The sequence below is a fragment of the Pollachius pollachius genome (assembly GCF_949987615.1).
Source record: "Pollachius pollachius genome assembly, chromosome: 11".
Taxonomy (NCBI): domain Eukaryota; kingdom Metazoa; phylum Chordata; class Actinopteri; order Gadiformes; family Gadidae; genus Pollachius; species Pollachius pollachius.
Genome location: NC_136944.1, coordinates 23,785,614 through 23,813,513, shown reverse-complemented (window position 1 = coordinate 23,813,513; position 27,900 = coordinate 23,785,614). Strand labels below are relative to the sequence as shown.

The 27,900-nt window shown below is 53.6% G+C and overlaps 4 protein-coding genes across 10 annotated transcripts in view; 1 reads left to right on the top strand and 3 right to left on the bottom strand.

Moving 5' to 3' along the window:
- Window positions 1-461: 461 nt before the first annotated feature.
- recql5 (RecQ helicase-like 5) lies at window positions 462-16,185 on the bottom strand. The gene is made up of 19 exons (XM_079747125.1): window positions 16,045-16,185; window positions 15,679-15,800; window positions 15,074-15,589; window positions 14,493-14,589; window positions 13,329-13,440; window positions 12,583-12,745; window positions 12,414-12,496; window positions 7,438-7,656; window positions 6,232-6,334; window positions 5,882-5,918; window positions 5,441-5,499; window positions 4,993-5,063; window positions 4,571-4,661; window positions 3,255-3,476; window positions 2,572-3,134; window positions 2,431-2,476; window positions 2,059-2,286; window positions 1,592-1,664; window positions 462-1,374 (listed from the first exon to the last, which is right to left on the bottom strand). Exons 1-19 carry the CDS (start codon window positions 16,136-16,138, stop codon window positions 1,268-1,270), a joined length of 3,006 nt encoding a protein of 1,001 aa, XP_079603251.1. The 5' UTR covers window positions 16,139-16,185; the 3' UTR covers window positions 462-1,267.
- On the top strand, window positions 9,890-12,403 carry LOC307083287 (uncharacterized protein). Of its 5 annotated transcripts, none has more exons than XM_079747121.1 (4): window positions 9,890-9,935; window positions 10,734-10,804; window positions 10,905-11,072; window positions 11,315-12,403. In XM_079747121.1, the coding sequence occupies exons 2-4, from the start codon at window positions 10,767-10,769 to the stop codon at window positions 11,526-11,528; spliced, it is 420 nt and encodes a 139-aa protein (XP_079603247.1). In that variant the 5' UTR covers window positions 9,890-9,935; window positions 10,734-10,766; the 3' UTR covers window positions 11,529-12,403. The 5 variants fall into 5 exon arrangements, with proteins under 5 accessions (XP_079603247.1, XP_079603250.1, XP_079603249.1 ...); XM_079747124.1 differs by having other exon boundaries at window positions 9,899-9,935; window positions 10,646-10,804; XM_079747123.1 differs by having other exon boundaries at window positions 9,920-9,935; window positions 10,541-10,804.
- A 692-nt stretch (window positions 16,186-16,877) lies between the features above and the next one.
- LOC307082266 (uncharacterized protein) lies at window positions 16,878-21,412 on the bottom strand. Of its 2 annotated transcripts, none has more exons than XM_079745783.1 (9): window positions 21,312-21,412; window positions 20,699-20,797; window positions 19,798-19,899; window positions 19,544-19,678; window positions 18,812-18,949; window positions 18,307-18,358; window positions 18,164-18,190; window positions 17,981-18,007; window positions 16,878-17,885 (listed from the first exon to the last, which is right to left on the bottom strand). In XM_079745783.1, exons 1-9 carry the CDS (start codon window positions 21,369-21,371, stop codon window positions 17,323-17,325), a joined length of 1,203 nt encoding a protein of 400 aa, XP_079601909.1. In that variant the 5' UTR covers window positions 21,372-21,412; the 3' UTR covers window positions 16,878-17,322. The 2 variants fall into 2 exon arrangements, with proteins under 2 accessions (XP_079601909.1, XP_079601910.1); XM_079745784.1 differs by having other exon boundaries at window positions 19,544-19,675.
- Window positions 21,413-25,138: 3,726 nt separating this feature from the next.
- Window positions 25,139-27,900, bottom strand: part of LOC307083171 (uncharacterized protein) — a 9,040-nt gene continuing 6,278 nt past the window's right edge. For both annotated transcript variants that reach the window (XM_079746984.1, XM_079746985.1), the window contains exon 5: window positions 25,139-26,375. In XM_079746984.1, coding sequence (XP_079603110.1) covers window positions 26,190-26,375 — 186 coding nt within the window. In that variant the 3' untranslated portion in view covers window positions 25,139-26,189. The remainder of the gene's footprint in view (window positions 26,376-27,900) is intronic.

Genomic DNA, 27,900 nt, shown 5'->3' with positions numbered 1-27,900 from the left:
CTCCGGGTGCACACCTGCGCGCGCTCAATTCACTAGCGCCGTTATAAGCTGATCTTAAATTCTATTAAGTAACATCCTTTCAAATGAACACCTGTGTTATTCTGACACTAAAATTGAGCTTCCGAGAACCGCTAGAAGGTTTTCATCATCTCCTCCCGCACCGCGCAGCAGCAGCGATGATGTCATGGTGGACGGGCACAGTGGGGGCCGTCAGCTGTTCGCGGACACGCCCCTCCGGGGGCGCGCACTGCGCCGACGTCTCCCCCTCTGCCCGGACGACCCGTGGCGACCCGGCCATCACCGGCATTGTTCAGTTCAAACACACGGGGAGTCGGGGATACGACCATAATGGACCACATTAAGTAACACATTGATTAACTCATTAAGCAGAAGAGGATATTCCCACATCAGCACTAGATCTTTATTGTACAAAACAGCACTTTGCGGATCGCAGAGTTGGGTTTCCGTTCGCCTTAATGGACCACTGAGTGAAAGGAGGGGGGGGGGGGGGACAGGAAGCCTCCCGTAACCTGGCACTCAGGGCCGGTCCCCATGGCAACAGTAAAGCTTTTCCAACATGGAGAGGAGACAAGTGATGATCAACAGAAACAGAACTCACACGTCTCTACATGAACACGGGTCCTAGAGGAACTGAGACCAACCTAGGACTGTTATACACACAGAGCTTTAATTAAGGTAACGAGCTGTGTGGTGGAACCGTCCGCCGCTGGACATTATGTTCAGTTTGGTTTCAGAACATTCCAGAGGTTCCAGAGGGTAAGCAGCGGCCAGCAGCAACGAGCATCAGCAAGACGACGCCTTCTGTGTTAGTGAGTCATCGTTCAACCTCAAGTCCGGCTAACGTCTGGCTAACATCCGGCTAATGTCCAGCTAATATCTGGCTAACATCGGGCTAATGTCCAGCTAATATCTGGCTAATGTCCAGCTAATATCTGGCCAACATCGGGCTGATGTCGGGCTAATGTCCAGCTAATATCTGGCTAACGTCTTGCTAGTGTCCAGCTAACGTCTGGCTAACATCGGGTTAACGTCGGGCCAATCTCTTGAGCATCTGGCTGACGCCGGGCTAATGTCCGCTAAATGTGAGTCGGTGTTCAAGCCGCCGGCCGTCGGCGGGGTTCGGTGTGGTCGTGTCCGAGCAGCAGAACAACAGGAAGTGGCAGGAGGAGGGGGGGCGGGCCTCCCCTTGTCAAGTCGTGAGAGGAAGAGGAGGCACTGATGATGAAGAGTACGCGGCCGCTCGCCGCTACGTGGGCCCCTGGGGGGCGCGGAGGAACGCCCAGTCGGCCTGCGCCTCGCAGCGGGACACGCCCCCGAAGAACTGCCGGATCAGCGCCGTGGCCTCCACCTTCACTGTGACAGACAGACAGACAGACAGACAGACAGACAGACAGACAGACAGACAGACAGACACAAACACAAGCAGTATTAGAACAGCTATTGCAGTTATTAATCATGGTAAATATTGGGAGTTAACATTTAATAAACACAGCTGAAATATAAAAGCGATGTGTATCCAGACATTTGGAGTACAACCTGCCGGACATTATTCCACATGGGCGGGGCTTACCTTGGCCCCTCCCTCGGCTCCGCCCCTCGGCCAGCAGGTGAGACAGGTGGCGGGCGAACGCCTTGAACAGCTCCTTCAACACAGACCAGCGCAGCTCGTTAACCTCCGGGCTGCCGACGACCCGCAGACATCAGAGAGGCAGAACCCATGGACGAATTTTAGGTCTTGTCGATCATTTGTGTCCTCGCACTACCCCTGCCCCTCACCGTGGGGGAGAACTACCCCTGCCCCTCACTCTGGGGGAGAACTACCCCTGCCCCTCACCGTGGGGGAGAACTACCCCTGCCCCTCACCGTGGGGGAGATCTACCCCTGCCCCTCACTCTGGGGGAGAACTACCCCTGCCCCTCACTCTGGGGGAGAACTACCCCTGCCCCTCACTCTGGGGGAGAACTACCCCTGCCCCTCACTCTGGGGGAGAACTACCCCTGCCCCTCACCGTGGGGGAGAACTGCCCCTGCCCCTCACCTTGGTGGAGAACTTGCCCTGCTTGTAGAAGGGGTCCAGGCAGCGGACCACCACGTCCGCCACCTCCTTCAGGGTCGCCGGCTTGGGGGGCGTGTTGCTGACCTCCGGCAGACTCTCCTCCACCTGGGGTTTAAAGGTCACCCTGCGCCTGCAGACGTCCTCCGGCTCCGCCCGGCCGGGGGGCGGGGCCGGGGCCTCACCGCGCCCGGCAGCTCCGTCACCTGAGGGCTGAACGTATTGGTGTTGTAGTGGGTATTGGATTTGGGGGCTTCAAAATAAGAGCCCCTTTAGCTCTACCGGAGATCATTTGTGAGGTCTTCATGCCGTTTTAGATCTAAAACCAGTTAAAGGTTAAGAACCACAGAGACCTACCCTCTGAGCCGGTGGAGGTCTGGGCTCCTCTTCAGCAGGAGTCAGGCTGAGGGAGAAACCAGAACCTGATTAACCCCAGAGGACCAGACACCGACGCTGACCTCGTTACAGAGGCATCGTGTTACCACGGAGACGCCTTACTCTGCTGCCTTCTCCTCCCCCGGGTCAGGCGACCCCCCGAGCCGGTCCCAGCCCTCTGTCCAAGGAACCACCATCACATCATCATCGTCTTCGTCTTCATCATCCTCGATCATGACCACGTCGGACACGGAGGCGGTGTCCATGGCAACCGACTCAGCGGGGTCCTCGTCGTCGCCGCCGTCTATTTCTGGAACGGCTTCTCCCTCTGGCGGGTGTCCCAGCGGACCGCCGGTTGCCGTGGGAACGTCCCCGGGGGTCTCGGGGGCCCCCCCGGGCCCCGGGGGTCCCCTCCCGAAGTACAGCGAGATGCTGCGGGTGTTCTTGGCCGCCTCCTCCATCTTCTGCTGCTTCCTGCTGGGGGCGCGGCCCGCCTGGCTGGCCCCGCCCACGCGGTCCTTCACCTCCGTCGCCCCCGACGACGCCGCTGCAGTAGGCTCCCCGGGGGTGTCGGGGTAGAAGCCCCCGGCCCCGGCGTCCCGCCCCGAGGCCTGCAGCAGCTCCCGGGCCGTCTGGAAGGGGTCGGACGACCCCCGGAGCCCCGCCCCCACCCGCTTACGCTTCAGCTGGGGGGGGGACAATTAGAGACACGGAGTCACGGCCAATCAAACAACAGGTGTGGTGGGCGTGGTGAGGGTGGGGGTGGTGGGGTCTGTGGGTGTGGTGTTGATGTGGGGGGGTCTTACTGAGTAGACCTGGGAGGCGGTGGTGAAGCCCCCCAGCCCCCCCGGAGGCTGATGGGAGGAGCTCGACCCGGAGGAGGAGTCCAGTCCCTGCTCCGGCCTAGAGCCCATCACCATGGAAACACCAGAATCACTGCTGGTCCGGTTGGAGGCCCCGCCCTCCTTTTCTTCTTCTGCTCTTCCCGTGGCAGTCGTCATGGCAGCCCCTTTCTTCAGCTCCGACACCTCCAGAGACAAACGGCGTTAGGGTCAGGCCTCGAGCGTCCCCTGATCAATACTCATACCAGACGGCTCTGAGGGAGTGTGGAGGAGGGCTGGTCGAAGCAGCCTCACCTGGCCCCGTCTGACTGGACACCTGCAGTGCATCGACCAATCAGGACGCCCAGGTTCAACCAGCCTCACCACACTCAGAGAGATCTCCTGCCTGGCAGCATGGGGCCCCAGGCCATGTGTCACTGTCTGGAGACTGACGGCCACCATCACCGCTACAGTATTACTGGAGCTCTGCATGTTTTCTGTTTAGATCAGGGGTCTCAAACTCGCGGCCCGGGGGCCAATTGAGGCCCGCGGGATGATATTTTGTGGCCCCCTACTTGAAGTCAAAGTTTAGTGTTAGTGCGGCCCGCGTGTTGTTGTCAAACGCACATTTTTGCTGAGTGGCTTGCAACGCTTTTTTAATCACTTGTGGTAGGGTAACCAGATGTCCCCGTTTTACCGGGACAGTCCCAATTTTGAGTTGCATGTCCTGAGTCCCGACAAGAGCCAAAGGACGCTAAAATGTCCCGGTTTCCACCAACCTCTATGAAATGTCCCCTGTTGTCAGCGATTGTATAGCCAACGTGATCTAATTATAGCCCGATCAACAACTTAGATTGGGTCAGTTGTGCTACTTTTTTTTGTGGAATACTTGATGTGGCCCCGCCTGACCCAGACTCTACCTCCAGCGCCCCCCAGGTAAGTTGAGTTTGAGACCCCTGGTTTAGATTAACAAACTCGGCCCCAGGAAGTGTTCCTTCAGAAGGTCAACATGAGGGCCCTCAGAAGGTCAACATGCGGGCCCTCAGAAGGTCAACATGAGGGCCCTTCAGAAGGTCAACACACAGGCCCTTCAGAAGGTCAACATGCGGGCCCTCAGAAGGTCAACATGAGGGCCCTTCAGAAGGTCAACACACAGGCCCTTCAGAAGGTCAACATGAGGGCCCTCAGAAGGTCGACATGAGGGCCCTCAGAAGGTCAACATGAGGGCCCTCAGAAGGTCAACACGCGGGCCCTCAGAAGGTCAACATGAGGGCCCTCAGAAGGTCATCATGAGGGGGTACCTTCTTCAGGACGCCGGCCTTGTACAGGTTAGAGGACTTGCTGCCCTTGAAGACCTCGTACTCCAGGTCCACGGAGAGGGAGACCACGTCGCTGAACGGACAGGAGGGAGACAGGAGCATTAGAGGGGCGGAGCCCAGGGGTTAAAGGGGCGGGGCCTATGGTTAAAGGGGTGGAGCTTAGGGTTTAATGTCACTTGGCGCTGAGGTTGCAGGATCCCACCAACGGAACGTATAAAGGGATAAAGGGATCATTCTTAGGGAACGAAAACACCATTCTCATTTTCATGGAATATTATATTCAATTTCTCTTCAAGTCCGTTACAATAAAAGCCACTTAATTCGACACACTGCCCCTTTAAATCCTGTTTGTATTTGTTTTTCTGTCTGTGTGTGTGTGTCTGTCTCTGTGTGTGTGTCATTACTTGTAGGTCTTTTCCGCCCCCTGGTGGCCGTAGAGCGCTTCCTGCAGCAGAGAGAGGCAATGCTCCCTGGCCTGGAATCACAACACATCATTAATTCATGCCCTAAAGTAAAAACCATTCAGATAAAATATAAAATAGACTGTGTAAAGGATGGCTTGAAGTTGCTTACATTTATTTATCACCTACACATTTCTTTAGAAACAATCACGATCTAATTGTAACAACCATGGGGATTTCTACGGGCTTGATCAATTAAATAATAATCTGAATGTTTACAGAAGTAGTTCAAGGAAGCGCCATAAGCCATCAAACCCCTCAGAAAGACGTCCAACACGACAACACGGCTCCAGCTTGATCTACGTTAGAAACCCAGAGGGGCGTGGTCCCACAGAACACCACCAGGTGGCGCCCTTCAGGCCGTGCGTGTGAGGATTCACCCTGCACCCACCTTCACGGTCAGGCGTGGAACCTTCCGGCTGCTGGCATCCCTCAACGGGCAGTCCTCATCTAAAACAACAACAACAACAACAACAACAACTTGAGCCTCCTTTAGACGAAGCTACTGCTCCAGTCCGAGTGCCAACACCCCCACCTGTACGGTCCCAATCAACGCTGACTCCACTGAATTCACTCCACCTTCTGAACGCATTCATCACGCCACCAGCTACACCGTGATGAAGGCGTGCGTTGTTGCGCCGTGTTGCGGGACTTCAAAGGTGAGGTGAATTCAGAGCCCCCCCCCCCGCCCCATTGAGCACGTGCGGTAGACCCGCTGCCCACCGGTCCGCCACCAGGCAGCGTCTCGGCCGGACTCAGAGACCCCAACCCGGCGCCACCGAGTCGTTAGGGGGGGGGGGGGGGGGGGGGGCTAGGATGGGGGACACCTCACCTGGGGGGGTAAAGTCTTCTTTGGGTCCTTCAGACACCTGAAAGAAATGAAACACAAGATAGAAATATGGGGCACACTGTGAACTGCCTTCACGTGCGTGTGTGTGTGTGTGTGTGTGTGTGTGTGTGTGTGTGTGTGTGTTCATCCAGAGAGCACTGAGGAAGATGAACTGTTTCTGACTGTTGTTGCCCCCAGAACCACACACCTGTCTGGCAGATGTGGAGACAAACAAACAGTACGCAGTGTGCCGCTTCTAATGGAGAACATACCGTTCAAATATGCAGACAGTCTACAGCACACACACACACACACACACACACACACACACACACACACACACACACACACACCTTGCGCAGGTTCATTTGCTTCTTGAAGAGGTTGCCAAACTGCTTCTTCCTCAGTGAAGGGTCTTCGTCGCCGCTGCCACCCTCCTCGCCCTCTTCATCGTACCTGGAGGACACAAGGCGGTTACCGCGGTTACCCCCAGCAGCCGAGCGCCTGACGCTAACACAGCCCAACTCTAATGGCCACATGGAGAACAGGGTCCAGGGTATGTATGTACGTGAATACGTTTTCACACCGCCACATATGACCGTGTTATGCACTTCTTTTTCCCGGCATGGTCCGCGCGTTTCACACTGCACGAGGAAAATCGCCGGATTGAGCTAGCACCCCAGTTTACCCTCCCGGACCCTGCACACATGGGCGGTTTCAGGTGACCTTTGACCTTTTTAACCTCTTTTTATCCTTGATGCGACTGCATCAAACGAAGACGGGGAAAGAGGGTGCCAGAGGATAAAAAAAAACAAGTGGTCAGCAAAATAAAGTTGTATGTCGCACATGTTGGCCTTGGAAATAGTTAATCGCGTTTTTAGCCTACCCATAGGCCCCGTTTACACGAGGACGCTTGCAGGTTAAAACGACAAAATATTTTATCGGTAGTGCCTTTCGTTCAGACGGTGACGGCGTTTTTGGGGCTTAAAACGCAAAAATCTGAAACCACCCTCCAGAGTGGAAAACTTGAACACGCTCCGCCGTAACGTTTCCGTCTACACTGCCAAGACGCAAAACTGCTCACGTCCCGTACGCGTTGACGTCACATACAGCGCCAGTACAGGGCAATAAACATGTTGGATTATTTCCATGCGTCGGACCGTCAAGCTGCTCTGGCAGCTCTAATAAACTTACAGGAGTCTTTCCACGAAATGTACAGGATATGTACAGATAGTATTACTGAACAGAGAAGGATCTGTAATTATGTTTTGGTTTTCGCGGCGCAGATAAGAGAAGGAAGGTTCTACACATGCGCTCAGACATGGCGGTGTGGTGTGATGGTGTATCACAACACCACCTAGCCACCTTACATGCACACCCAATCGAATTCCACACACTTTTGCGTCACCGTTTGCACGCAGATTTCCTCCCGAAAACGCCCGTCTAAACGCGGAGTAAAAAGTGAAGACGCGACGCCACTTTTGCGCCTTCTGTTCAGACCGTCACCATGTAAACGTAGCCCAAGATGTACACCCATGCGCACTCGACTGGCGTCCTACCTCTCGAAGCCGTAGCCCTTCCTTCCGCCGGCGTAGAGGTCGCGGTCGAAGCCGAAGGCGCCCGGGGGGGCCTGGCTCTGGGCCCCGGCGATGCGCGTCCCGGCCGCCGCCTTCTCCAGCTGCGCCCGCACCTTCCTTGGGTCGCGGCAGAAGTCGCAGGCCCCGGAGCAGCTGGGGGCCGCGTTGCCAAAGAACTTGGAGATGGTGGCGTGGCGGCAGCTGGGGGACGCACGCTCGTTAGCAGAGGAGGACCGGGGGGTCAGGACTGGGACCAGAACCCAGACCACTGGGACCAGGACCCAGACCACTGGGACCAGGACCCAGACCACTGGACCAGGACCCAGACCACTGGGACCAGGACCCAGACCACTGGGACCAGGACCCAGACCACTGGACCAGGACCCAGCCCACTGGACCAGAACCCAGCCCACTGGGACCAGAACCCAGACCACTGGACCAGAACCCAGCCCACTGGGACCAGAACCCCGACCACTGGGACCAGGACCCAGCCCACTGGACCAGAACCCAGACCACTGGGACCAGAACCCAGCCCACTGGACCAGAACCCAGACCACTGGGACCAGGACCCAGCCCACTGGACCAGAACCCAGACCACTGGGACCAGAACCCAGACCACTGGACCAGAACCCAGACCACTGGGACCAGGACCCAGCCCACTGGACCAGGACCCAGCCCACTGGGACCAGAACCCAGACCACTGGGACCAGGACCCAGACCACTGGGACCAGAACCCAGCGCACTGGGACCAGGACCCAGACCACTGGGACCAGGACCCAGCCCACTGGGACCAGAACCCAGCGCACTGGGACCAGAACCCAGACCACTGGGACCAGAACCCAGCGCACTGGGACCAGGACCCAGCCCACTGGGACCAGAACCCAGCGCACTGGACCAGAACCCAGACCACTGGGACCAGAACCCAGCGCACTGGGACCAGAACCCAGCCCACTGGGACCAGGACCCAGCGCACTGGGACCAGGACCCATCCCACTGGGACCAGGACCCATCCCACTGGGACCAGGACCCAGCCCACTGGGACCAGAACCCAGCGCACTGGACCAGAACCCAGCGCACTGGACCAGAACCCAGCGCACTGGACCAGAACCCAGACCACTGGGACCAGAACCCAGCCCACTGGGACCAGAACCCAGCCCACTGGGACCAGGACCCATCCCACTGGGACCAGAACCCAGCGCACTGGGACCAGGACCCAGCCCACTGGGACCAGGACCCAGCGCACTGGACCAGAACCCAGACCACTGGGACCAGAACCCAGCGCACTGGACCAGAACCCAGACCACTGGGACCAGAACCCAGCCCACTGGGACCAGGACCCAGACCACTGGGACCAGAACCCAGCGCACTGGACCAGAACCCAGACCACTGGGACCAGAACCCAGCCCACTGGGACCAGGACCCAGCCCACTGGGACCAGGACCCATCCCACTGGGACAAGAACCCAGCACACTGGACCAGAACCCAGCGCACTGGACCAGAACCCAGACCACTGGGACCAGAACCCAGCCCACTGGGACCAGGACCCAGCCCACTGGGACCAGAACCCAGCGCACTGGACCAGAACCCAGACCACTGGGAACAGAACCCAGCGCACTGGGACCAGAACCCAGCCCACTGGGACCAGAACCCAGCCCACTGGGACCAGAACCCAGCCCACTGGGAACAGAACCCAGCGCACTGGGACCAGAACCCAGACCACTGGGACCAGAACCCATCCCACTGGGACTAGAACCCAGCTCACTGGGACTAGAACCCATCCCACTGGGACCAGAACCCAGCCCACTGGGACCAGAACCCATCCCACTGGGACCAGGACCCATCCCAAGGTGAATTGACATAGCATCGTGGTTTAATACTAAATCTCAATATTCGTAAAACTGTTTCTACAGTAAATCATAGTTCAGTTCATGACGAACGCAGAAGCTAATTAAATCAAGACGACAAACAATTGCAGATTTACAAGTGCAGTGCCAGCCGGTCGCTCTCAATGCCAGCATGGAGGTTCCACCACACAAGTTCTGATGAAGAGAGAGGAGGTGAACACCGTCTCCTCTCCATCCTAACCAGAGAGAGGAGGAGAACACCTTCTCCTCTCCGTCCTATCCAGAGAGAGGAGGAGAACACCTTCTCCTCTCCGTCCTAACCAGAGAGAGGAGGAGAACACCTTCTCCTCTTCATCCTAACCAGAGAGAGGAGGGCAAACAGAAGCAGAGTAAAGGCGTCCAGAACAAGGAAATAACACCTGTAAGCTCAGGCAGAGGAGAGAGACTCACTTTAACGCTCTCTCTGTCTCTCTCCCTCTCTCTCCCACACCCGGCTGAGGTGAGGATGGGAGGGAGGGGGCGTGGCCTGGCCTGGCCCCTCCCCCCCCCCCCCCCCGACATGCTGCAGGCTGAACAACACAGGCACAACACCACCACTCGCAGGAGGCTCTGAGCTGAGAGGACTCCACACTCCGGGTAAGAACCCTTTAAATGTCCTCTCCCCGTCTGGTCCATGTGAATGGCCCTTCTAGAGATCCCCACAGGGGGAGACCACCTCAGACGTGTTTGATGACGGGGGATTGAGGGCTTCCTGTGTGTAGGGTAGTGGGCTGGACTGTGTGGACTGCAGAGACAGTAACGGGGTGTGTAGAGGCTAGTCCGCGTTTAAACCCAGAGTCTGAACCACGGCCGAGGGGAATGTGAGGAATGCCTCCAGGTTTTCCCCATACGTCGGCCGCCCCACCCTGGAAGGTGTGTAGACACTGGCAAACTCAGAGATGAGACAAGCAGTATTCGACATGCGTGTGCGATATTTAGGCAACGGGTGACTGGCTGAACTCGTTGGTGTAGACTTCAGGCTCATCGTGTCAGTATGGAACATCTGCCTGAGGTAAAACCATTCAAAACAACAATGAATGCGTCATTATAATAAAAAACATGATCAAAGATACAGTTCCAAACAAAGTTGTTCTTGGTAAAACTACCAACGAGAACCATGACGTGATCAATAGTTCTCCATCGCTGACCCTGTGGCCAGCGTTGACCTTCTGTTGACGAGCCCATCACAGTTTTCTTGACAGGTCACATGACAAGAGTCTTCCAGGGCCGCTGTTCCCGGCCTTGGGGTCCCCTGTTATACACGAGGAGCCGCAGGAGTCTAGCCAACCATTTGTGTTGTTGTGAAGGTCTGATAGACGCCCGGTACGTACGCTCTGCTGGAGCACTCCCACCTCTGTCCACACCAACGCCTCCCTCGCTTATATTCCACTTCAGAGAAAGTCAAAGACACTCGGCAAGAAAAACCACATGCTTTGGACCGGAACACTCCCTAACACGTCTCTGAAGTAAGTCTCAGAAATGCAAACAATTCAGTCGTGCTACACACACACCCCAGGTCAACCCGAGCTGAGCTGAACACAACTCCTGTACCCTGTTGGACCTTAGGGAGCGTTCAGGTTCTGCTGTTCTGAGGACCGACCCGGCCCCCCCCAGTGATGGAGGCCCGCGAGCAGACCCTCAACCTGCTGAGCAGGCTGTGGTCCAAGCTGCAGGGGCTGCCCAGCGCGGACCCCCTGGAGCTCGGGGCCTTCTTCATCATCCTGGCCTTCATCCGTGAGTCCCGCCCCCCCCAGGGACCCCCCTCAGGTCCACAGTGAGACCCTGGGGGGTCCCTCAGGTCCACAGTGAGACCCTGGGGGGTCCCTCAGGTCTACAGTGAGACCCTGGGGGGTCCCTCAGGTCCACAGTGACACCCTGGGGGGTCCCTCAGGTCCACAGTGAGACCCTGGGGGGTCCTCTGGTGTGTTGATCTGTCAGTGAGTGCCTGACCCCCCCGTCTGTCCCTCACCCCTCAGTGCTCGTGGTCCTCATGGTGGTCCTGGCCTCTCTGACCTGCTGCTGCTGCTGCTGCTGCAAGCCGAGCACCAAGGGGGCCCCGATCTGAGCCCCCAGCCGGTCTACAGCGACCCGGGACCGGTCTACAGCGACCCGGGACCGGTCTACAGCGACCCGGGACCGGTCTACAGCGACCCAGGAGCCGGTGTACAGGAGGCGGGCAACACATTCTGAGGACTAACTCCACGGCTCGATAGAGAGAGGACAAACTTCTCTTTCCCTCTCTCTGCCTCTCTCTCTCTCCCTCCCTCTCTGCCTCCCCCTCTCTCTCTGCCCCTCTCTCTCTCCCTCCCTCTCCCTCCCTCCCTCTCTCCCTCTCTCCCTCCCTCTCAGAGTAAGGACCCTCAGAATGGGAGCTGATCTGAGAGGGGTCAAACAGCAGGACCTTGTGAGTCTGCTGTGTGATTTAAAGCTAAACATTGAGCCTCATAGACCGAGGTGTTATTGCGGCAGCAGCAGTCAGCACGGCCCAGCGAGAGGGTAAACAGTGAGTTAGACCAGCCCTTTATCAACACGGCCACAGCTGGCAAATACTGACAAGGATATCCTGAAATACGTCCAAATAGACACACACCATCACACACACACACACACACACAATATCACATCCACACTTTCAGGAACATCCACATTCAGATGTCCAATAATGCTGCCGTTGACCTGAAATAAGGGGCGGGTCTCTTTGGTAATGAGCTTGTGTGCGTGTGCGTGTCTGTGTGTGTGAGTCATGCAATGCCCTGGGCTTAGCTGGAAGCATGTTTCTAAATGAGGTTGAATCATAATCAAAACGTCTTCTCTAAAAACTCACTAGAGATGTAAACAACCCAAAATCTTGGGAGTTGATGTTAGTTTTGCTAACCAAACAAAAGCTCTAATGTTCAACTCTGCCCTCTGCTGTTTGTAAATGATATACAAATAATGTTTAGAGCGAGGACTATGAAAGTCTTTATAGTCGTAGTATTAGTATTGATCCATTTCATCATGCATGTTTGGTTGTGTGTGCGTATGTACCTTATGTAAAAACTAATAAAAAGGGATCTGAACTCAAAGCCCGCTCACCTTTCCTGCGTGCAGAACGACACCATGGCCTCGAAGTCCGTGATCCCCGACTTGTCCGTCTCCTTCTGAGCCCCCCGCTTCGCCTGCAGAGAAACCCCCCACCGTGTGAATAACGGTCCGTAGAGCTTTAGAAGGGGCCGATGCCGGGGTCGCCTGCAGGGGGCGCTACCTGCTTGCGGCCGGCCTCCTTGCGGATGAGGAAGAGGAGCTGCTCCTTGTCGCGGGGGGAGTAGTAGGTGCGGCAGGAAGATGGCCGCCCGTCTCGGCCGGCGCGCCCCGACTCCTGGTAGTAGCTGGCCAGGGACTTGGCCAGGTTCCAGTGGGCCACGAACCTACGGGGGGGGGGGGGACAAGACCACACGACACGCAGCGGCGTGGGACCGAGGGAACGTCAGGCAAGGCTGAGGCCGACACACCAATCAATCAAAGCTATCAATCAGAGCTGAGCATTAGCAGAACGTTGACAGAGGATCCGATGCAGAATCCGATCTCTCGTCTCTCTCCACTGGTAGAAGGTCTGACACAGACCTGGAGAGTCAAACCTCTACCACTGGAAAACCAAGGTTTCTTCAACACCTATTCAATCTACTTATTTAACAGTTCACTTTGATTTCAATCCTTTTGGGATCGTCTTCCTCCTGGTTGGATAAAGGCATGTGTTTGATTCCTTAGACACTCCTGGTTTAAAACGTGACAAACATGACATCGTCATTATGAAGTCAAAGTTGAGCAGAGAAAACCCATCTGAGACATCCCATCGCCTGCTCACCTGAGGTTAGCCTAAACCCAGCTGAGATCGGCCCCTTCGTTCGCCTCACCTGAGGTCAGCCTAAACCCAGCTGAGATCGGCCCCTTCGTTCGCCTCACCTGAGGTCAGCCTAAACCCAGCTGAGATCTGCCCCTTCGTCCGCTCACCTGACGTTGGCCTTGTCCACCCCCATCCCGAAGCTGATGGTGGCCACGATGACCAGCACCTTGCCCTGCATCCAGTCGCTCTGCACCTCCGAGCGGTCGGCTGTCTTCAGACCTGGAGGGCAGAGGGGTACAGAGAGGCTTTCACTCCGTGTGGATCTCCTTCTGTTATCATCACTGGGCTGGTGACACTTTACAGTAAGGGTACATTCATTAACATTAGTCAATGCAGTGATACGCATTAATAGACATTTACATTTACATTTAGGGCATTTAGCAGATGCTTTTATCCAAAGCGACTTACAATAAGTGCATTTGTTACAATAAGTACATTTGTCATAAGAAGTGAGTTAATAAAGAGTAAACTAATGGTCTAGTAATAATTAACGACGTGGTGTTCATGTTAACTAAGCTATTCTATGTATAAATTATTTAATAGGGTAAGGGGTTAATCATAGCACTAACACTTATATTAATGCTATACAATAATACTTATTACTTCATTGGCTTCCAATAAAACAACGCATCAATTTCAAGATCCTCCTCACCACCTACAAAGCGCTAAACAACTTTGCACCCTCGTACATAACAGATCTCCTCCATCACCACTCCCCCACTCCCCGCCTACGCTCCGCTGATGCCAACCTTCTCACCTCCATCACCAAGACCAAGTATCGCACCCTGGGGGACAGAGCCTTCGCCGCCCCTACCCTCTGGAACGCCCTCCCTCTGGCCATCCCAAACTCTGACACACGCTGTTCATTCAAAAGTCAACTTAAAACCTATCTCTTCAGGACCACCTACAACATCTGACAAGCCATCCTCCGCCACCTTCCACCCTCTCCCGCTCTCTTAATGTGCTGCCTATTGTTGTGGTGTTGTTCATTTTTTCCCTTTTGTTTGAGTGTCTGTACTGTCTGTATGTATTCTTTTCTTATTTGTAAAGCGTCTTTGAGTATTTAAAAAAGCGCTGATCAATTATTATTATTATTACTATTATTATTAATGCATTAACTAATGTGAATTACCAATTTATTAAGGTTCCCTTAATGTAAAAGGTTACCGATGGCTCTGAGTACTTGTTTTCCGATTAGCATCCTCACAGATCAGGAGAGGACTTCCTGATCCTATAGGATGACTCTATAGGCTGATGGTGTGGAGCCTGACCTGCGTGGTAGGCCTTGGACAACACCCCCAGCTTGGTCAGCTGGTACGCCACCGTCTCACAGTTGTCTCTGGTCCGGCAGTAGACGATCCCACAGCCCTGCTCACACAAACACAAGCCGGGGACAAGAGCTCTGTTTCAGTCTCACAATAAAACCGGAATTAAACGTCAACAGGATGTTTAGGACGCTGTTTCTTTACGATGTACCAAGAGAGAACATGAGGAGAAGAAGAGGATACTTGATAAAAGGTTGCATCTAATATTCTCAGCTAACAATCCATTGATTCCAGGAAGTAAATACAGGCGTCACAAACCACAACAATCCATTGCACGTCTGTTTACATGGCCAAAGGAAACACAAGCAATAGGCCTTGTAGCGACGCAGGTTCAATTCCCCCCTGCAGTCCTATCACCCCCCCCCCATCTACAGCCCACAACGTCTCTCTTTACTTGTTTTACCTGGTCCCGGGTTCTGGCCCAGGACCCCTGCTGGGTCCAGGACCCCTGGTGAGTGGACCCCTGGTGAGTGGACCCCTGATGGGTCCAGGACCCCTGCTGGGTCCCGGCTGCCGGCTGAACCCACCTGCTCCTCCCCGCCGGCAGCCAGCGCCTCCCTCACGAAGGCGTGCAGATGGGCGTAGGGCTCCTCCAGCCCCTCCCTGAAGATGACGTCGTAGTACAGGTTGCTGCGGAACACGGGCGTGGTGTAGCACAGCACGGCGTGCAGCTGCAGCGACGCCTCGATGTCCTTCTGCACCTTCTGGGGCGCCGTGGCCGTCAGCGCCACGCACGCCACCCCCTTCAGACGCTTGCGCAGCTTGCCCAGCTTGAGGTAGTCGGGTCTGAAGTCGTGGCCCCACTGGGAGACGCAGTGCGCCTCGTCCACGGCCAGCAGCGCCAGCAGCCGGCGGGACAGCAGGCCGGCGAGGCAGGGCTGGAAGGACGGCGACGCCACCATCTCCGGGGTGATGTAGAGCAGCTTCAGCCGGGGGCTCTCGCTCTCCAGGTCCGTGAGGATCAGCCGGCGCTCCCCGGCCGGAAGCTTGGAGTTGATGGAGCAGGCGGGAATGTTCAGCTCCCGGAGGTGGTCCACTTGGTCCTGGCAGGATAATGAGGAATGATGCCTCATGTAATGGACGATAGCTCTTAGCTAAACAAAGTGGTAATTTAACCGGGGTAAGGACTGACCTGAATGAGAGCGATGAGAGGCGATATGACCAGAGTGATGCCTTTAGACATGACCGCAGGGAGCTGGTAGCAGAGAGACTTTCCTGCTCCGGTGGGCATACACACAAACACATCTCGGTCCCCTGGAGAACATGTTTACTCTGTTATAGTAACAAGGCATCCGACATGTTCAATTGACTTTAAAGCGACTGAAGCTCAACAATTTGTTTTAATAACTAAGTCGTATTCCATAATTTTAAGAGGAACATATACAGTGTTTTGTTGTCTTAGTGACAGCCACTTAAAGTTGACACTAGCAGCTAATGCCTGGCTCATTAACCGGAATTTTCTTCAGCTATCTCAGGGAAAGGCTCAGGGTGTCTCTACCTTTGAGGACCGCTTTGACGACATCCTCCTGGAGCTTCGACCTGAAGCTATCGAAGCCGAAGTGCTTTTTTAAAGCCTCTTTTAACGAAGCCATCTGTGATCTTTGCTGAAGTTAAAGAAACCTCCTGGCTTTAAACATCCTCTCAGTGGGTCGCAGAGAGATGACGTCAACGCATTCATGGACACTTCTAAGTGGATCATAACTATCCGGACTTTTTTTTTTATTACCTAGGAGGCATAATAATAAGTAAATAGTAATAATAATATTATTATTTAGATTTCAGCCTTGTATAATTTTTTGTTGTTTAATACACAATCCACAACCGTCCAAGCCGCCATGTGTTGATGTTTTGTAATGAAAGCGCAACAAAAGCTGTGATTGGACGAGTGGTCCTTGACGTAACGAGACCCTTTTACTGGTGACAGAACAGAGCAGAATACGACAGGCCTGATCTTGCCACGTTTTCATTCAGTCAGTGTACCACTTTTCTTAATTCATTCAAATGCAAGTAGTTATGCAAATACATATTTTCTATAACTACATCTCTGGCAGTGTAACGTCTACATATTATATCCTTTGCCCTTCAACTAAAGGTATTATGTTAAGTATATAGGTAATATATTATCATTTACCTGCTTACAGATGTATATATGAGGATTTTTCATAGATATCTCAATGAAAACATGAATAGTTTGAGAGGTGCCTGTGATTGTTATATTTCAACTGCTTGTTTTAGCTGGTTAGTGTAGTTATTACCCCCCCGCCCCCCACAGCCCAAAAGACCACACAGAATTCACATTCATTGTTTATTTCTTATTCACAGAAAGTGCATTGTTACTGCAGGGTTAATATTGCACAGTATGTGGTATGAATACTCAAGTGTTCTTTACATGTTATGAAAATACAGGTACATGTATTTGATGGACGTGTGCGTGTTGGTGAGTGAGGAGGAGGCTCTAGCAGTTAGGGTTAGGGTCAGGGTCAGGGTCAGGGTTAGGGGGTGAGGGTGAGGGTGAGGGGTAGGGTAGGCTTAGGGGTTAGGGTCAGGGTTAGGGTTAAGGTTAGGGTTAGGGTAAGGGTTAGGGTCAGTGTTAGGTTTAGGGTAAGGCAGCGCAGGGGTTACACAGAGAAGCAGCTCTATCTTCTGGCTCGATGGTCTTACAGCAGCGGAGGGAGGGGGCTACACCGAACAAATACGCTAAGAGTCACGTTGTCCTACTGGAGCATAGGGGGGGGGCCAAAAGAAGCAGGGGGCGGTCCTCAGAGGGGGCGGGGCCTCAGGCCCAGAGGCAGGAGGCGGGGCAGAGGCAGCTGGAGCGGCCCACCGGCGCGCGGATCACCAGGTCCTGGACGATCTCCACCGTGCCGAAGAGCGGGAACAGCTTCTCGCCGCCGAAGGCCTCGTTGTAGGAGTAGATGTGGGCGCGCGTGTCCACGTCGTAGAAGGACAGCTGGCCGTGGTCGTGGTCCAGGTGCACGCCCACGCGCCGCGGGATGAGCCCGGGCGGCAGCGCGGTGTACGGCACCGTCAGCGCCTTCAGCTCCGTGCCGCGCTCCAGCCGCAGCGTCAGGTAGCCCGTGTCGGTGTTCAGGGAGCGGAAGCCCTTCCGGAGCGCCGACTCGCGGGCCACGCCCAGCCGCCAGTCGCGCTCGCCCACCTCCACCTCCCAGTAGCGGCGGCCGGAGGAGAAGCCCTCCGCGCCCACGGCGCACCACCAGCCGTCGAAGCGCTGGTGCAGGTTGGCCACGCTGCTGCGCTGGAACCCGCAGCGCATGCGCTTGTCGTTGCCGCTGATGACCAGGTCGGGGTTGGCCGAGTCTAGGTCAAGGGTCACCTCCGCTGGGGGGGGGGGGGGAACACGTTGGGTCAGAACCACGCCGCCCCAAACACCAGCTCATAATCATACTGTTATCATTGATAAAGTCAGCAGGTACCTGCGGAGTCGGACATCCACTCCCAAACTGCAGCAGGAGGAACAGAACACAACGGTTAGTGCTGCCCTGTTACACGGCTCTTTGGAACACTGTAGATTCAACTGAAGCTTATTGGGTGAATCCTAATCGTTAGTTTGAATCGATAAGTCCTATCAGTATCCCTGCTCAGTGGTGTTCACTCACTTAAGTGCGGAATGTAGCGGACGGCTCCTGGAGGATTTAGAGAACGAAGAGCAGAAAACAGAGGTTACAATAAATGTACAGAAACCAGAACACAGCACATCCAGTACCCAGTATACCCAGTATCCCGTCAGTCCTCTACACACCGATTTTGTTGGTCCTTTGTTTCCAGATGAACCACTGCTGTGGAATAGTATCCTGCAGAAAGACACGTTTGACATGTTATTGAATTCAATGACTGCAGAATAAGACTGCTGAGGTGGCTGTACTGTGTGAAGGGTGACAACGGATCGTGATGGAAAAATACACGTTGTTTCCTTTTAATCATTAACGCTTTGCCTCCTATTCCTTGTATTGTCTAGCCACCCTAGCTGTTCCTGTGTTAGCTAACGTTAACCTTTGACCCTGGGGTAAACGGGTCACGTTGAGCAGGGATGAGAACACGGGCAGCTCTGTCCTTTAGGTAAACATCTACCTGGTCTGATCCTTGACAGTGCATTGTGGGGGGGGGGGGGAACAGTTTAAACAGCTCTGTGTAACTGTACTCTGGGCTCACTCTGCGACAGAGACTAGAGTATGCAGACATTAAAATAGTTTCATTGTCTCCAACTATTGTGTTCCTCTCTGTATCCAGACGTCTCGTTGCAGCACCTTGTCCAGGCTCTGGCAGATCAGGGTCCACATCACCAGCTCCATGGCCGTCAGGAGGGTGGGCATACGACCCCATCGCCATGCCGACTGGAGGTCCTCCAGCACCTTGGCCACCGGCTCCCCGGGCCACACACTCTTCTGCACACACACACACACACACACACACGCACACACGCACACAAGCACAGACACGCGGACACACACACACACAGACACGCGGACACACACACACACACACACACACAGACACACAGACACGTGGACACACATGCACGCACGCACGCACGCACATGCACACACACACACACACACACACACACACACACACACACACACACACACACACACACACACACACACAGACGCGGACACACACACATACAGACGCGGACACACACGCACACACAGACGCAGACACGCACACAGACAGACAGACAGACAGACAGACAGACAGACAGACAGGCAAACACACACACACAGACGCAGACATGCACACAGACAGACAGACAGACAGACAGACAGATACACACACAGACACACACACACACACACACACACAAACACACACACACACACACACACACACACAGACACGCACACACACGTAGGAGCAGGGCGGTTAGTTCGTTGGCTGACTGAACCGTTAGAAAACCTTACAGTGGACGGTTTGGGAGCCTGATCGGATTATATTAACTCAAGTTCCTCAGATGATGAGATGTTGGGTCTGCTCACCTCCGGCTGGGCCCGTAGGTCCTTGGTCCAGTTGGTGAGGATGGTCTTGGCCTGCTGCAGGCCCTCTTCGTCGTAGAGGTCTTCCTTACTGAGCCGAGGCATCTCTGGCCAGCCGTCGCTCTGCATGGAGCTCTTCTGGAGGAACGGGAACGGTTCCACAGTTCAGGTGAGCACGGGTCAGACCGTTAAAGATGTAAATAAAGGAACATTTGCTGAACACATTCTAAGGTTCTTGTTCTCCTCTAATCCTCCACCTTGCTCTCCAGCATGAAGGCCCACTCCAGGATGAAGGCCTTGCAGCTGATCACCGGCCAGACGTCCTCCTGGTTCCAGACCTGCTCCAGCACCCCAGACCTCTGAAGAAGAGCCAGGAGCGCAGCATCAGTGCTAAGGTTCTACTACTGATCTAGTAGTCTGTTGGGCTCTTCTAGCCTGGCTATTGCCAGAGCGTACAGAGTCAGTGGAAGAAAAGGACAGCAGCAAGCTCAATCTACGATTGAGCTTGGTCTGGGGAAGCTGCTGTCCTTTTCTTCCACTGACTCTGTACGCGATTGGCTGCTTGCCGTCGCTTCCCTCTCGTCATTTTGTCAAACCAGCCAATAGCGCGCAAAGGGGAAAAGAAAGCTTGGTGATTGGCTCCCTCAAAAAAAAAATCGGAAGCAGGAAGAGATGTATCGCTCTTCTCCGGACCCTTCTGCAGAACGGGAGGGGCGACCCAGTCTAGGGCTCTTATGGATCTGACCTTCAAATGGACAGTCGAACACAGCTAGTCAATTCTAAGATTAGGGAATAATGCTTTGACATCAGTAACATCATGTATTGAGGAGCAGTAACAGTAGCACCGGTTAGGCTATAGCGTAGCGCAGTAGCATCCAGTTACTAGAATGATGGCAGTTGTAGCAAGCGGCTGCTGCTAGGTTAGCATTGAGCTCGACACAGCTCCCATTGACCCTTCAAATAAATGTTACTACTTCAGAAATATGAAATCACTGAAACATGTCTGAGGAGATAATAAGAAACACAACACATCTCCTTAAGAAGATGACCTTTAGACGTTGAAACAAACAATCAGTTCAGAAGAAAGGCAAAATAATTATAATAATACAGTAATATAAATAAAGTGTAATGGAATGAGAGCCCGCCCTCTGCGTTCACCTGGCACACCCGGCTGAGGTCCCGGGCCAGGTCCACCACAAACAGCTGGTCCTCCTCCAGGGGCTCAAGCTTCTCATCCCTCGCTCTCCTACGGGACTCCTGGGGAGAGAGAGAGAGAGAGAGAGAGAGAGAGAGAGAGAGAGAGAGAGAGAGAGAGAGAGAGAGAGAGAGGGAGAGACAGAGAGAGAGGGAGACAGAGAGAGTAAATAAAGGAAGTGACTGGGGTAAATGGGTGTGTTCTGCTGTAGTAACCTACAGAGGACATTGCGATGGGATCAAAATGCTTACACACTGTTTTACCGCCTGTGTAAGCAGTTCGCCGCTCCATCCTCTGCACCTCATCTAATATTCCTCCTCACCCTCCCTCTGCAACGGCAAGCGGATAAAGGCTGGGGGCTAGCCGCTAATCCCCGGGTAACACTAACAACCCCTTTAGGGCATAGATACCAAAACCAGCCTCCATTTTGATTCCCATTGATCTTAAACCCGATGAACCCAGTGTGTTAGTGTGTTAGCGTCTTTGTGTGTGTATTTGTGTGATTGTGTCTTTGTGCGTGCGTGGATTAGCCCGTGCTCGTGTGTGTCGTGGCCTTCCCCCCGACGGAGGTCCTACCTTGAGTTTGGCCGTGATGTTCTTGGCCGGCTCGACCATAAAGTGGAAACATTGCATCATCTTGGCTCTCGGGCTGGGGGGGGGGGGGGGTGAACTGGGAGAGAAGAACGTTCAACGTCATGTGATCAATAATGAATGAATGAAAAGGTTAGCAGGGTTGGATCGTCTGAGAGGTTCTAGAGTCTTGCTCCTTTACATTAATATAACATATCAATACATTCAACAACAGAGTTCGGTCTAACACCGTGTGCAGTGTCCCCGCTGTAACGCTGTAATCCAGGCGCCATGTTTAGGGTCATAACTAAACAACAGAAGGAACATCCTAGATTCAGGTCAGTCGTTGCCTAACCTAGTAATGAAATAGTTATCAGTGAGAGACGGGAGGCAGACTGAGGTCGTCCCTGAGGTTTGGACACATGCACTCACAGACGTTATCACCACACTCGCTGTCTCACTCTCTCACACACACAGGCACGCACACACACACAGGCATGCACACACACAGACACGCACACACAACCCCCAAGTGAGCAGGATGTGGTCATATGAGGGCGGAGGCTCCCGACTCTCTCCTCCTCTCTCCTCTCTCTCCTCTCCTCCACTCTCCTCCACTCCCCTCTCCTCCTCTCTCCTCTCCTCCTCTCCTCCACTCTCCTCCACTCCCCTCTCCTCCTCTCTCCTCTCCTCCACTCTCATCTCCTCTCCTCCTCTCTCCTCTCCTCCTCTCTCATCTCCTCTCCTCCTCTCTCATCTCCTCTCCTCCTCTCTCCTCTCCTCTCCTCTCCTCTCCTCCACTCTCCACCTCCCTCCTCCACTCTCCACCTCTCTCCTTCACTCGCCACCTCTCTCCTCTCTACTCGTCCTCCAAGGTTAGGTCAGGTTCAGCTCTACGTCTGACATTATTTTGTTTGCATGCACAGAAAACCCGTCTATAAAGGTCTGTGGAGCAGGAGGAGGTGTGGTGGATCTGTTGGTGAAAAACAAACCCTCATCGGATCGGGTTTCTACTGTCAAATGGCACATAGGTCAGTTATCATCCAACGCTGGTACTTAAGGAACATATTTAATCGTATCATAATCTGCTTTATATGGCTGAGCTATTGCAATGGTGGTCAGGCCTTCTGTCATTGCAGAACATCATTGCATCTGGAAAATGGAGATCGATTAAAAGTGAGCATTTCCCTGCAGCGTATCACTGCCTGTAAGGCTATCTGTCTCGAGGGAAACATGACTACGCAGGATTCCCAGTGACAGACAGCGGATCAGACGCTCCACTGCGCACCAGGTATCACCAACCTGCAGGTTGCATGACTTTGCGGTAGGATTTATTGACGCAGTATTGAAGCCGCATAACACTGTAATACCATTGTCATAAAACAATCTATAGACATGTTATTATATACTGGCATATCAAATTCTGTTATATAGTACGATGACTCAAAAACTAGATTCGAAATCCGATTGCCAAATTAAGCCATATTCAATCAAAAATATAACCTTCATACTGATAATATATTTGATTGTGCAGCCATATGATGCACAACCCTACCTTTGTCAGAGCTTGTGCTGCGAAGAGTCTGTATCCTCCTCTCACGGAAAGAAGTGGCCGCCCGGTGCGTGTGAGGGTATATACTGCAGTGTCTGACCTTGTTTACATACAAGACTTAGCTACTTATGCTCGGCGGGGTTCGGCTGTTTCCGTCACTGAAAGGTGGACTCTGACGGAGCGCTCAGGCGGCCATGTTTGTGAGGGACATTATCGTGGGAACGATTAACCAGACTGATAAGGGCTGTATGAAAATGAGGACAACAGGGGGGGGGGGGGGGGCGAGAAGCAACGCTTATTGCTCATAATGTAAATACATAAATAGGACCTTATATTTTTGGGACGTTTATAATTTTTTTCGTTACCAAGACCTTGAAGTTATCTACTACCCCCTGCTGGTACCTCACTCCTCGTCCATCGGCCGGGCCCTCCCCGACGGCAGTCATGTACCTGCAGCACTACGCCCCCTGGTGGGGTAGTGCCGAACAGCAAAAAGCAATAACTGATTATGATTGAGTTCAGCAATAAAGTCTTGCTGTTATAATATCAGCACTCAATGCATCTTGTCCAATCAAATGACTTGGTCGGAACTAACTGTTGCATAATTCTGATTACAGTTTCCTGTTACAGGGTAAGTAACAAAGGTGTAATACATAGTGCAACAGCATGTAGCAGCATGCAGGGCTACATCTGAGGCTCATGTAATAACTCTACGGAGCATCATGCCAAACAGGGCTGGTCAGATTAAGGGTTAGGGTTATGGTTAAGGGTTATTGGTAAGGGTAAGGGTTAAGGGTTATGGTTAAGGGCTAAGGGTTATGGTTAAGGGCTAAGTTAGGAATAGTGAAAGGGTGAGTAGGTGACTAGAGTCAGGGTAGGACCGTTACCAGTAGGCCTACATGCTGTTACAGCTGGTCTGGCCTCCATTCCTTCTTATTCGTTTCATTTCAGGTTACCAAGGACCCTATGAAGCTGAAGTGTTATTTGTACCTCTCCCACAACCTGGTTCCTCAAGTAGGTCACGTCTGTCTGTCAAAGTAAAGGTTTCCATTTGTTATTTCCTGTGTGATGTTAAACACTAGCTAGGCTGGTGATGTTTCCCACACCTCGTGAGATACCTGTGGACCCCAAACCTCTCCTCAGTTCTAGAGAAGGGTCTAACCTCACACAGGAAGGAGACCCTTCTTCTGCTAAAACACTACGGACCTGACAAGTATCAGCCTGTCCGGTTCTACAGGCCCTTAAACCATCTCATATGGGAGGGAGAGAGGTGTTGATTTATTAGGCCTTCGGGCCTGGTGGTGCCGTAACACGGTCGGCCACTGGGGGGTGCTGGTCGTCAACCTTGTTTTCTTACCGCTAAAGAAGCGCTGTAGGCCCTAATTACAATAATGATGATCCTATCAGAAATACGGGATCTGCTGTAAACTTTTGAAGAATAATCGATTCGACTTCTCCTTGAAGTATCCGGGTCTTTTAATCAGTCGTTGGCAAGTAATCCTAGATAGACCATCTATTTTAAATCTATTCCATTAGAGTCTGGAAAGAGCATTCCATGAAATGATAAACCGAGTGATGTGTATGCAAGAGCCCGATGAAATAAAACAGACGACAGTAGGTCAATAAAAGCACTTCAGAGGAGGTTTCTGGCCACAAGACAACAAAGCCTTTCACTGTGTAGCGCTTAGAGAGCAGTTCGAAAATATAGTAGAAATCTGAATACAAAGCCCTTCTGTGACGAGGTTCAAAAGCGACCAATACTTAATCTTTCGCCCTAATTAGTCGTTTACAAGTTAACGACCACATGATCTACTGCCCCGTTTTGTGTCGCCATTTATAATGAGGAGCGGAGCTCATCCTGCTAAAGGGATTACCGAACAGAGACATTTTGTCTCTTTTCATTCACCGAAGACTGACGGGGTCTCCCCGCGGGGTCAACCGCGACCTCCAGCTGTTCAGACTCCAGCTGTTCAGACTCCAGCAGCTCGGACCCCAACTATGGGACGGCAGACTCTCTCCCCCTTCCCGCTACACCTCTAGGCGTGTCTTCATTGGTTCAATATAATGAAACGCCAAGGAGGAATAAGAAGTCATCGAACGAGGTCGCCAGGCCGCCATGTCGATGACTCGCAGAAAGACGGGTCAGAATGCGACGCTCTGACGCCGTCGGTGACTGTAGTTCCGCTGCTGGTCACCAGAGGGCAGCCGTCCGGCTCGGTTCGACGCAAAAAAGAATAATACAGGAAATCTCCAACGCTTTTGTGTAGTAATATAAATAGTTTAAGGCAAACAAAAAGATCAACACTCACAGTATGGCCGTTATAAGGAACTGCACATACACAATCATTGTCCTTTGCGATTCGACCCTGCAGGCCTATCGGTCCTGTAGCCTCCAGTTTAAACAAATCAAGAACATTTTGCGGTGGTAAGAATCTCTCAAAGAGATGCTGAGGCCCCCCTGACGCCAGGCCGTGCCTTTGGACTGTAGAAGAGTTTCCATCCCTGACGCCATTGAGGTGCTCGTCTCCCTGTTACAGATGGACTTCTATACCCTGGTTAAAACAATCATCATCAAAGACAGCACATTATCATACAAACGTTGCATAAGGGACGTTACCCAGCACATATTCCCTATAGAAATAAAAGTTTTTGGCATAACCGTCTGACAGTGAAGCTTAAACCCTGTGAAGGTCTCAGTGTGTGTGTGTGTGGTGGTGGTGGGGTCACAGGGCAGGGCGGGGGTCTCTGGCCCCGATACAGTACAGAACACACAGACCCCGACCGCGTGGTGGACCCCGCTTAAAGACACAATCCCATTTCCCCGACCTCGGCGCGCACACAGCGGCGAAAGCCCCTCTTCATTTGGTGATGTCGCCTCCTGAGGAATTCAATCGTCCCAATCGTCGTAGGCCCCCCCATCCTGGTGGTTGATCCACCTCGTGGTTGCCAGGTCATCCAGCCCCAATGTGCACGGGGCAGCGGTGAATGTGAGTCAGAGAGTCTCCGGGACGGTGACAGAGCAGCACTGATCCTGGAGCCGTCTTTGGTCTTCAGCCCAGCGGTGATCTGAGAGGTCCATGTTCCCACGTTCCTCCGTCCCTTGGGGTCGCAGCGGAGTCGCTCCACCAACAGCCAACCTCGTCCGAAAGCTAGCCTCCTCTCATCGCCCCGGGGTTCCTCCTGTCCTCCTGTCCTCCTGTCCTCCTGTCCTTCTGTCCTCCAGTCCCCCTGTCCTCCTGTCCTCCAGTCCTCCTGTCCTCCTGTCCTTCTGTCCTCCTGTCCTCCTGTCCTCCTGTCCCTCTGCTCCCCGTCTCTCCCCAGACGGAGGCCGGTCAGACTGGGAGGCGGAGGTCGCTGCCGCCCTCGGTGGCGCCCGGCAGGAGGGGGCGTGTCTCGCCATGAGGGGCGGGGCCTCCTGGCATGGCACCCGCGGGCTCGGCGGCTTCCGGGACGGGCAGCAGGACGTCGTATGGAACGACCACGGAAAGGCGGACGCTCTCCTCGTAGGTCGGTGGTGGCTGGAGGAGGACAGACAGACAGACGGACAGACAAAGAGACAGAGAGGCAGACAGAGACAGACAGACTTCATTACAAACTGTAGACGGACATCAAACAAATAAGAAACAAACCAATAGTTTCTAAAGCGCGTTTTCATGTGCCAGGGCCTGTTAGCAGCTAATTTAATTTAATGCAACAACTTAATACAAAATTTAATGCAACAACTTAATACAAACACACACGCACACATGCACACACACACGCACGCACACACACACACGCACACACACACAGTATGATAGACACATGCTGACTCATGCTGCTTCCCTTACAAAGTAAACAATGCGACAACAAAAACTGCAATATCAGAGTGGAAACGCTCTGGGTGAGCAAACAGCAGAACACGAGCTCTCGTCTCCGCGGCCTCACAACAACATCAGAGTCAGAGACGCACACGCTCACATGGAAACCTAACCCCAATCTACTGCACAGGCACTAGGGTGAGTCTGTCTGACTCTAGGGGTGAGTCTTCTCTAACCCATGAAGCTGAATCCACCCCCTCCCCTCCTCCTCTCTGGTCTGCTGATGGCTCCAGGGTCTGCAGTCAGCAGCAGCACCCAGAGCCGGACCCCCAGAGCCGGACCCCCAGAGCCGGACCCCCAGAGCCGGACCCCCAGAGCCGGACCCTAGAGCCGGACCCTAGCTATAAGTAAGACGCTCGTCTTCCAGCCAACACATATTAACTGGGAGCCTGCTCAGGGCCGCACCCCCTACCAGGGGGAACCTCCTCTTCAACCGCCTAGGGCTGTGTGTGTGTGTGTGTGTGTGTGTGTGTGTGTGTTTGTGTGTGTTTGTGTGTGTATGTGCGCGTGCATCTGAGAGCTTTTGTCTTTTAATCTGTGTGTGTGTGTGCATGATCACTACGTGTGTGTGTAAATATGCATCATTGTGTGTGTGTGTGTGTTTTGTACTTGCACGTGTGTTCTGCCTACGTGTGTGTGCACCATAATGAATACGTGTAAAAGACGTGAGGCCATGAGGAGGTCAGAGCGGAGGAAGGAGAGAGGAGAGAGGACGGAGGAGAGAGGAGAGGAGAGAGGGGAGAGGGGAGGAGAGAGGAGAGGAGAGAGGGGAGAGGGGAGGAGAGAGGAGAGGAGAGAGGAGGGAGGAGAGAGGAGAGAGGAGAGAGGAGGGAGGAGAGAGGAGAGAGGAGAGAGGAGGGAGGAGAGAGGAGAGAGGAGGGAGGAGGGAGGAGAGAGGAGAGGAGAGAGAAGAGAGGAGGGAGGAGAGAGGAGAGAGGAGGGAGGAGAGAGGAGAGAGGAGGGAGGAGGGAGGAGGGAGGAGAGAGGAGGGAGGAGAGAGTAGAGAGGAGGGAGGAGGGAGGAGAGAGGAGGGAGGAGAGAGGAGCTGTTTGCTCTGCAGCAGATGCTCTTCATGATTGATCCTTTTCTCATTATCCTGTTTGCTGGAGCGTCACGAGAGAGGCAGCAGCTCAGTGAAAGGATCAACAGCAGCGGGAAAATACCCAAACAACCCGGACAGCAA

What these genes read in the sequence shown, in the direction of transcription:
- LOC307083287 (XM_079747121.1), top strand. Translation starts at nt 10,767, where the DNA reads ATGCTTTGGACCGGAACACTCCCTAACACGTCTCTGAA. An exon ending in CTCCCTAACACGTCTCTGAA is followed by an intron (nt 10,805 to 10,904) that starts GTAAGTCTCAGA and finishes GTTGGACCTTAG; the next exon opens with GGAGCGTTCAGGTTCTGCTG. An exon ending in CATCATCCTGGCCTTCATCC is followed by an intron (nt 11,073 to 11,314) that starts GTGAGTCCCGCC and finishes CTCACCCCTCAG; the next exon opens with TGCTCGTGGTCCTCATGGTG.
- recql5 (XM_079747125.1), bottom strand. Translation starts at nt 16,138, where the DNA reads ATGGCTTCGTTAAAAGAGGCTTTAAAAAAGCACTTCGGCTTCGATAGC. An exon ending in CTGCCGGCGGGGAGGAGCAG is followed by an intron (nt 14,590 to 15,073) that starts GTGGGTTCAGCC and finishes TTGTGTGAGCAG; the next exon opens with GGCTGTGGGATCGTCTACTG. An exon ending in GTCCAAGGCCTACCACGCAG is followed by an intron (nt 13,441 to 14,492) that starts GTCAGGCTCCAC and finishes TCTGCCCTCCAG; the next exon opens with GTCTGAAGACAGCCGACCGC.
- LOC307082266 (XM_079745783.1), bottom strand. Translation starts at nt 21,371, where the DNA reads ATGATGCAATGTTTCCACTTTATGGTCGAGCCGGCCAAGAACATCACG. An exon ending in ACCTCAGCCGGGTGTGCCAG is followed by an intron (nt 19,900 to 20,698) that starts GTGAACGCAGAG and finishes GCTCTTCTTCAG; the next exon opens with AGGTCTGGGGTGCTGGAGCA. An exon ending in CCGCTACATTCCGCACTTAA is followed by an intron (nt 18,008 to 18,163) that starts GTGAGTGAACAC and finishes CTCCTGCTGCAG; the next exon opens with TTTGGGAGTGGATGTCCGAC.